At 42.3% G+C, this 10,000-nt stretch overlaps 1 protein-coding gene across 2 annotated transcripts in view; it reads right to left on the bottom strand.

Annotated features, from left to right (window-relative positions):
• Nucleotides 1-10,000, bottom strand: part of LOC139390826 (cyclin-dependent kinase 14-like) — a 211,148-nt gene that overhangs the window by 59,519 nt on the left and 141,629 nt on the right. For both annotated transcript variants that reach the window (XM_071138227.1, XM_071138233.1), the window contains 2 exons: nt 8,123-8,262; nt 2,857-3,004 (listed from right to left, as the gene is read on the bottom strand). In XM_071138227.1, the coding sequence (XP_070994328.1) occupies nt 2,886-3,004; nt 8,123-8,262 (259 nt within the window). In that variant the 3' untranslated portion in view covers nt 2,857-2,885. The remainder of the gene's footprint in view (nt 1-2,856; nt 3,005-8,122; nt 8,263-10,000) is intronic.

Here is a 10,000-nt window from a genome sequence, read left to right as displayed (position 1 = left end):
TAGGACAGGAAGCCAAAACATATATGACAAGACTGCTGGTCGAGGTGTGTGTGTGTGTGTGTGTGTGTGTGTGTGTGTGTGTGTGTGTGTGTGTGTGTGTATGGCATATGCAAAGACTCAAGTAACACAATGCTGAGGTATGGAGGCCCTCAGGCAGGTGGCCACTGAGCAGGCATGGCTAAACGTTGTGTGTGTGTGTCTGTGTGAGCGTGTGCGGCTGCATGTGTGTGTGAGCCACATAAACAGCTGCCTGGCTGCTCTACATAGTGGACAGACAGGACAGACACTATAGCTTCGGCACGCTTGTCGGTCTTATCTTCAAAGTGACATAGTGACGCTGAGGGCCCATAGTGTCCTCTTCTTGACCCAGAGCTGTGTTCTCTGTCTGTCTGACTCTCACATGTCTGTCTGTCTGTCTGGCTGCTGACAGGTACTGCTACAGTCTGCATCCCAATACCTTTCCCATCGCCTCTCTGCACAGATGTGAAAACACAGCTAAAAGCAACGTCGTGGAGGCCTATGGCTTGTTTTCACCAGTCATTCTCTGTGACACCAGGAAAGGTGATGAGGAGAGGAGATGAGGAGCTGACTGTAGACTATTACCTCTGTGCCAATGGAACGGTGCAATATGAAACTTCAAATTGAAAACGGACGTTTGCGAGGCTGATTGCAAGAAGTACAAACTCAATGGAAGTCAACCAAAAGGTGGTCGAAAATAACTTCAAAGTGAACATCATGGTCATCGTGAGGATCGATGGTTCAGAGAGAGCCATTGCAAAGGCAAGGTACAATGTTGCATCAGCCATTCCCCTGAATAATGCACACTCATGAATAAACATACAGTATAGCTCTGCAGTACACTTCTATAACTGTCCATGTGCAGCCTCTCTCTCTCTTTCTCTCTCTCTCTCTCCCTCTTCAAACAACACACAAGCCTATCATGTATGTCTCTATTTATTTGCTTGCTCCCTCTCTTTCTAAATCAAATCAAATTGTATTGGCCGCATACATATATTAAATAAACGAATTAAGAAATATAGAAACATTATAGCGAGCAATGTCAGAGTGCGGAATATAAATATATATGTATATGATGGTGTGTATAGACATTATGGACAGTATATGAATAGAAAAGGTGTGTACAGCAGTAGTTATATAGGATGAGCCTTGACTAGAATACAGTATATACATATGAAGTGGGTCAAAGAGTATGGAAACATTATTAAAGTGACCAGTGTTCAATGACTCTACTCTTGCTACCCCCTCTTCACCACCCCACCTTCCTCCATCTTGTCTTCCTCTCTTTTCCCCCCACTATCTCTCTCTATATCTCCCTCTCTCCTTCTCTCTGTCTCTCTCTTCAGTCAGAACATTGTACTGCAACTGTGTGTCTGAGGTGTGACAGTCTCTCTGGTCTTGATTCAGTTCTATAACAGACTGGTAGTGGGCTGTGTGAAAGCAGCCATCTAGACAGCACAAAGACTGTCTCCTGGGAATTAACCTCTCGGAAGAATACATGTCTGTCTGTCTGTCTGTCTGTCTGTCTGTCTGTCTGTCTGTCTGTCTGTCTGTCTGTCTGTCTGTCTGTCTGTCTGTCTGTCTGTCTGTCTGTCTGTCTGTCTGTCTGTCTGTCTGTCTGTCTGTCTGTCTGTCTGTCTGTCTGTCTGTCTGTCTGTCTGTCTGTCTGTCTGTCTGTCTGTCTGTCTGTCTGTCTGTCTGTCTGTCTGTCTGTCTGTCTGTCTGTCTGTCTGTCTGTCTGTCTGTCTGTCTGTCTGTCTGTCTGTCTGCCTGCCTGTCTGTCTGTCTGTCTGTCTGGCTGGCTGCACTACCTCTTATAAATAATACAACACTTCCCCCAGGTCTTCGTAGACTCTTCTATCCTCCACACCACATTCTCCCCTCCTCCTCCTCCTCCTCTTTTCACCTTTCAGAAATCTTCACTAGAATACCAGACATTCATGTATTTCTGTGTGTGTGTTTGAAAGTGTGTGTGCGTGCATGTGCATGTGCATGTGAGCGTGTGTGTGCATGTGGATTAGTCTGCGATCACTGGGGCTCTGTCAGTCTGTCAGGCAGTGGGATGGGCAGGGACAAAGAGGATCATTTCAATAAGAATACTGCAGCTGAGAGGACAGAGCTCTCCCAGTGGGGTGACTTCCACTCCAAGCTCTTACACACACACAAACATGAACGCACACACAAACATACACATTCACGCGCACACATACATTGTAGGAGGATTTGGGATGAAATGATGGTGTGAAATAGAGGGAAGAGGAGAGGAGATCGATACATAGTCCAGTTTGGTGTGTAAAACTATTGTGTTTGGTTTATGTACCCTATGTGTGTGTCTGTGTGTGTGTGTATGTGTGTGTATGAGTAGGTGTGTGGTTGTCTTCCTCTCCAGTCAGTGTTCACCCAACGAGACTCATCCCTAAACCCATGCACCTGTCCCTGCACCTGTCTGTCTGTAACTGCAGGTTTAATCCTGTGAGTGGGGCCCTGGTGTGGCCCTCAAGTTTGGCCCTGGCCCCTTCACCATCATTATCCCCTCCGTCTGGCCCCCAGATCTCTCATTACATGCAAATGCAGCCTCTTTATGTCCCTGCTGAACAGGACCCCCTCCTTCCCCAGTCAGAGCTGAAGATAACCCACCAGCCATTACACAGGACCCCCTGCTACACTTTACTATACCATATCATGACCACTTCAGCTTTAGGATCCTTTGAGGGCTGTTGCTGGTCAGAAGGCAGCTGTTTTTTGTTGGTGTTGGTGTTGGTGTGTGTGTGTGTGTGTGTGTGTGTGTGTGTGTGTGTGTGTGTGTGTGTGTGTGTGCGTGTACGTGTACACACATACCTGGCTAGCTGTGGGGCAATCTGCCCCGGTCAGTGTTTGCTGCTGGACGGTCCTTTAGCATGGCTGGAGATGGTCCTGGTACACACCTGTATACTGTCACCTGACTCCACCTGCAGCTTGACATTTGGTACCGTGAAGATAGTAGCCACTGGGGTAGGAGAGAGAGCGCGAGAGAGAGAAAGGTGAGTGAGAGAGAGAGAGAAAGAAAAGTGAGTGAGTGAGAAAGAAAGAGAGAGAGAGACAAAAAGAGTGAGGGCGCAAGAGTGAGAGAATGAGATGTATCAGTCATTAAAGCCAACCTCATAGTGTCCTCTTAGAATCAAAGGATTACAGATTGAGCCAAAATGCTGTGAAGTGATAAGAGTTTCTCTCTTTAAGGCTTTTTCGAGAGTTTCAGAACACACTATCAATGAACTGAGTTATAAGAGCATCACTCTCTCTCACATCCTTTATTTCCTTTTTGTGAGGAGATATCAGAGGCCGAACTACTGCGAGATATCCGAGTCCGTAATATTGAAAGATATCAGTCCGTAATACTGCGAGATATCAGAGTCCGTAATTCTGAAAGATATCAGTCCGTAATACTGTAAGATATCAGAGTCCGTAATACTGCATGATATCAGAGTCCGTAATACTGCGAGATATCAGAGTCCGTAATACTGCGTGATATCAGAGTCCGTAATACCGAGTGATATCAGAGTCCGTAATACTGCGTGATATCAGAGTCTGTAATACTGAAAGATATCAGTCTGTAATACTGCGAGATATCAGAGTCTGTAATACTGCGAGATATCAGAGTCTGTAATACTGAGAGATATCAGTCTGTAATACTGCGAGATATCAGAGTCTGTAATACTGCGAGATATCAGAGTCTGTAATACTGAGAGATATCAGTCTGTAATACTGCGAGATATCAGAGTCCATAATACTGAGAGATATCAGAGTCTGTAATACTGTGAGATATCAGAGTCTGTAATACTAAGAGATATCAGAGTCTGTAATACTAAGAGATATCAGAGTCTATAATACTAAAAGATATCAGAGTCTGTAATACTAAGAGATATCAGAGTCTGTAATACTGTGAGATATCAGAGTCTGTAATACTAAGAGATATCAGAGTCTGTAATACTGCGAGATATCAGAGTCTGTAATACTGAAAGATATCAGTCTGTAATACTGCGAGATATCAGAGTCCATAATACTGCGTGATATCAGAGTCCGTAATACTGCGAGATATCTTTCTGCAATACTGCGAGATAACAGAGTCTGTAATACTGAAAGATATCAGTCTGTAATACTGCGAGATATCCGAGTCCGTAATACTGCGAGATATCAGAGTCCGTAATACAGCGAGATATCAGAGTCTGTAATACTGCAAGATATCAGTCTGTAATACTGCGAGATATCAGAGTCCGTAATACTGAAAGATATCAGTCCATAATACTGCGAGATATCAGAGTCCGTAATACTGAAAGATATCAGTCCGTAATACTGAAGTATATCAGTCCGTAATACTGCGAGATATCAGAGTCTGTAATACAGCGAGATATCAGAGTTCGTAATACTGAAAGATATCGGTCCGTAATACTGAAATATATCATTCCGTAATACTGCGAGATATTAGAGTCTGTAATACTGAAAGATATCATTCCGTAATACTGCGAGATATCAGAGTCTGTAATATAGCGAGATATCAGAGTCTGTAATACTGTGTGATATCAGAGTCTGTAATACTGTGTGATATCAGAGTCTGTAATACTGTGTGATATCAGAGTCTGTAATACTGTGTGATATCAGAGTCTGTAATACTGTGTGATATCAGAGTCTGTAATACTGTGTGATATCAGAGTCTGTTATACTGTGAGATATCAGAGTCTGTTATACTGCGAGATATCAGTCTGTAATATAGCGAGATATCAGAGTCTGTAATACTGTGTGATATCAGAGTCTGTAATACTGTGTGATATCAGAGTCTGTAATACTGTGTGATATCAGAGTCTGTTATACTGTGAGATATCAGAGTCTGTTATACTGTGAGATATCAGAGTCTGTAATACTAAGAGATATCAGAGTCTGTAATATAGCGAGATATCAGAGTCTGTAATACTGTGTGATATCAGAGTCTGTTATACTGTGAGATATCAGAGTCTGTTATACTGTGAGATATCAGAGTCTGTAATACTAAGAGATATCAGAGTCTGTAATATAGCGAGATATCAGAGTCTGTAATACTGTGTGATATCAGAGTCTGTAATACTGTGTGATATCAGAGTCTGTTATACTGTGAGATATCAGAGTCTGTAATACTGAAAGATATCAGTCCATAATACTGAAATATATAATTCCGTAATACTGCGAGATATCAGAGTCTGTAATACTGTGTGATATCAGAGTCTGTTATACTGTGAGATATCAGAGTCTGTAATACTAAGAGATATCAGAGTCTGTAATACTAAGAGATATAAGAGTCTGTAATACTAAGAGATATCAGAGTCTGTAATACTAAGAGATATCAGAGTCTGTAATAATAAGAGATATCATAGTCTGTAATACTAAGAGATATCAGAGTCTGTAATACTAAGAGATATCAGAGTCTGTAATACTAAGATATATCAGAGCCTGTAATACTGTGAGATATCAGAGTCTGTAATACTAAGATATATCAGAGTCTGTAATACTAAGAGATATCAGAGTCTGTAATACTAAGAGATATCAGAGTCTGTAATAATAAGAGATATCAGAGTCTGTAATACTAAGAGATATCAGAGTCTGTAATACTAAGATATATCAGTCTGTAAAACTAAGATATATCAGAGTCTGTAATACTAAGATATATCAGAGTCTGTAATACTAAGAGATATCAGAGTCTGTAATACTAAGAGATATCAGAGTCTGTAATACTAAGAGATATCAGAGTCTGTAATACTAAGAGATATCACAGTCTGTAATACTGCGAAGGTCGAGTCAAGGACATTATTATTGTACACTACTTCTGTCTCAGATTCCCACAGTGTTTCTGTTAAATGTCACAATCTCACTCACTCACTCACTCACTCACTCACACACTCACACACTCACACACACACACACACACACACACACACACACACACACACACACACATAATAGACTGGGTGGTCTATTATGCCTGCTGTAATTCTTCCATTGTTCATAATAAATCTGTCTAACTATTGTCTCTATAATTCCCAACACATTAGACAACGGAGTGCATTTGTGGCTGAATAAACCATGTTCTCCTTCAGTCCCTAGCCAGATAACACTAATAAAGATTCAGCTTTAATGTTGAACATGCTGTGTGTGTGTGTGTTTGTGTGTTATGTGTGTGTATATGTGTGCGCGTGCGTGTGTGTGTGTGTGTGTGTGTGTGTGTGCTATGTTTCTTTCTTCATTATCTGTGGTGTTGTAATGAATGTAAAGCTCATGTTAGTTAGTGTTAGAGTGCTGACAGTCAGGTTTAACTCCAAGTGGTATGATGGGCTGGGGCATTTCCCATCAGTCTCTATTCTCCTGCTGCCTGTCTACCTGCTGCACAAAACAACAATCACCATGTTTCACTAGCAGGCTAACACCCAGGATAACAATGATCCCTTTATTTAACTTCTCTTATTCCTTCTCTTCAGAGTCATTTCTCCTCCGCTTCCCCTCCTCCACCACCATTTGTTATTCTCTCTCACCGTCCCTCCCTCCCTCCCTGCTGCTACAGTGTTGATCCACCAAGGACTTAATTTATACAGTATAACAGTTTTCATTTGACTATATTCTTCCTCAATCAAAAGCCTGGCTCTTTGTGTTAGTGTGTTTGTGTATGTGTGTGTGTGTGTATGTGTGTGTGAGAGAGAGAGAGAGAGCGTGCAATCATGCATGCATGTGTGTGTGTGCATATGCATGTGTGTGTGTGTGTGTGTAACAGCACAAAGAGAGCCACCATCTCTCCCAGCCCGGTGACCGCCGCAGAGCTCCTGCTTCTCCTAACAGAACAACCTACTGTGGCCTGCTGATAACAGGATTAATAGAGATCAATCAATCCTCATCTGGGGAATTTAAAATGAGAATGATTCTCATATTAAAATGACCAGCCTGTGGGTGGGTTGTCTCTGGCAGGCGGTCCCAATGCAGCTCCTATGAAGCTATCTGAACAGGCTTTGGGCTTTGACACTGATGATGAGTGGGGTGAACGGATAGGATGGGCTCAGTATGTATCTGTGTTTGTAGTCTAATAATATGGGTGGTATGTCCTCTCTGAATGACACAGTTGAATGTCCTGTTCTGATTCGATGGCAACTGAACTGTCATGTTGGATGTCAGGTTGGGTATTGCGATTGGAAAATTATAAACGTTTGTAAAGAAAAAATGCTTAGGGTCATATATAAACATGCTTAATTGCCCATTATAATGGCTACCATGGCTAGAAGAAGAGACCTCAGTGAGGAAGAGCAGAGGGGGTTTAAAGGGTGTGTGTGTGTGTGTGTGTGTGTGTGTGTGTGTGTGTGTGTGTGTGTGTGTGTGTGTCTCGGTCACCAGATTTCAACCCAATTGAACACTTATGGGAAATTCCGAAGAGGCGCCTGAAACAGCATTTTCCGCCACCATCAAAAACGTATTGTGGAAGAATGATGTCGCATCCCTCCAATAGTTCCAGACACTTGTAGAATCTATGCCAAGGTGCATTGAAGCTGTTCTGATGGCTTGTGGTGGTCCAACGGCCTAGTAAGACACTATGTTGGTGTTTCCTTTATTTTGGTATATACAGTATATGTACATACAGGTATGTGATAACTGCCTCCTTGAGGTCTTGTTTCAAATCTTGGCTGAAGCTAAAGAAGCACATGGCTGACCAGATCAACATAATTCATATTAATACAATACTTTCATAAACAACTTTATGTTGCAAAGCATTGAGCAGAGTGGACGTATTCTCACTCCCCGTATTCTCGTAGACTCATAATGTAAGATGGAAGATCATGTTGCACCAGAACTCATCTGTTTTTATTTAACAAGTGAGTAAGACGGAAAGAACATCCAAATGTAGAACTTGAGGTGGACAACTGAGGTCCATCTGGGCTTCTACTGTCCCAACAACACCAGGGGTCAAAAGCGGGGGGGGGGTTAGAGGGGAAACGAGGGGGAGAGATATGGAGAAACGCATAGAAAGAGGGATGAAGACCATTGCATTGGAATGGTGTAGGGATGCAGATAAACAAAGAGAGAGAGAGAGAGAAATCCAGGTAATCCAAGGTATACATACTGTCTGAGATCTCCCAGAGCCGTGGAGGAAGGTGGCTGAAGTACTCATGCTGAAGAGCTGCCTGAGCAGACAGACGGTTCTTTGGGAAGCACTGGAGGAACCTAGAGGCTAATTCCTCAGCATGGTCCACATAGCCCAACCTACAGGGAAGACAGACAGACAGTTAGCATGGTTCACAACCTACATAACAGAAACAGGGCAGAAGGTAAACTAGTGGTTAAAGTGTGGGGCCAGTAACCAAAAGATTGCTTGTTTAAATCCCCTAGGCGACAAGGGGAAACATCTGTCGATGTGCCCTTGAGCAAAGCACTGAAACTTAATTGCTCCAGGGTTGCCATTGACAATGGCTGGCCCTGGTGTCTCAGGGGGAATTTCCAATTCACACATACAGTTGAAGTTTACATACACCTTAGCAAAATACATTTAAACTCAGTTTCCACATTTCCTGACATTTAATCATAGTAAGAATTCCCTGTCTTAGGTCAGTTAGAATCATCACTTTATTTTAAGAATGTGAAATGTCAGAATAATAGTAGAGAGAATGATTTATTTCAGCTTTTATTTCTTTGATCACATTCCCAGTGGGTCAGAAGTTTACATACACTCAATTAGTATTTGGTAGCATTGCATTTAAATTGTTTAACTTGGTTCAAAAGTTTTGGGTAGCCTTCCACAAGCTTCCCACAAAAGATGGGTGAATTTTGGCCCATTCCTCCTGACAGAGCTGGAGTAACTTAGTCAGGTTTGTAGGCCTCCATGCTCGCACACACTTTTTCAGTTCTGCCCTCAAATGTTCTATAGGATTGAGGTCAGGGCTTTTTGATGGCTACTCCAATACCTTGACTTTGTTGTCCTTAAGCCATTTTGCGACAACTTTGGAAGTATGCTTGGGGTCATTGTCCATTTGGAAGACCCATTTGCGACCAAGCTTTAACTTCCCCACTGATGTCTTGAGATGTTGCTTCAAAATATCCACATAATTTTCCGTCCTCATAATGCCATCTATTTTGTGAAGTGCACCAGTCCCTCCTGCAGCAAAGCACCCCCACAACACGATGCTGCCACCTCCTTGCTTCACGGTTGGGATGGTGTTCTTCGGCTTGCAAGCCTCCCCTTTTTTCCTCCAAACATAACGATGGTCATTATGACCCAACAGTTCTATTTTTGTTTCATCAGACCAAAGGACATTTCTCTAAAAAGTACGATATTTGCCCCCATGTGCAGTTGCAAACCATAGTCATAGGCTTTTTTATGGCGGTTTTGGAGCAGTGGCTTCTTCCTTGCTGAGAGGCCTTTCAAGTAACGTCGATATAGGACTTGTTTTACTGTGGATATAGATACTTTTGTACCTGTTTCCTCAAGCATCTTCACATGGTCCTTTGCTGTTGTTCTGGGAATCATTTGCACTTTTTTCACCAAAGTATGTTTATCTCAAGGAGACAGAACAGGTCTCCTTCCTGAGAGGTATGACGGCTGTGTGGTCCCATGGTGTTTATACTTGCATACTATTGTTTGTACAGATGAACGTGGTACATTCAGGCATTTGGAAATTACTCCCAAGGATGAACCAGACTTGTGGAGGTCTACAATTATTTTCTGAGGTTTTGGTTGATTTCTTTTGATTTTCACATGATGTCAAGAAAAGAGGCACTGAGTTTGAAGGTAGGCCTTGAAATACATCCACAGGTACACCTCAGATTGACTCAAATGATGTCAATTAGCCTATCAGAATCTTCTAAATCCATGACGTCAATTTCTGGAATTGTTTAAAGGCACAGTCAACTAAGTGTATGTAAACGTCTGACCCACTGGAATTGTGATACAGTGAAATAATCTGTCTGTAAACAATTGTTAAAAACATTACTTGTGTCATGCACA

The sequence above is a fragment of the Oncorhynchus clarkii genome, chromosome 3 (assembly GCF_045791955.1).
Source record: "Oncorhynchus clarkii lewisi isolate Uvic-CL-2024 chromosome 3, UVic_Ocla_1.0, whole genome shotgun sequence".
NCBI classification, from domain to species: Eukaryota; Metazoa; Chordata; class Actinopteri; order Salmoniformes; family Salmonidae; genus Oncorhynchus; species Oncorhynchus clarkii.
Note: the sequence above shows the minus strand (reverse complement) of the source record. Positions and strands in the feature narration are given on the sequence as shown.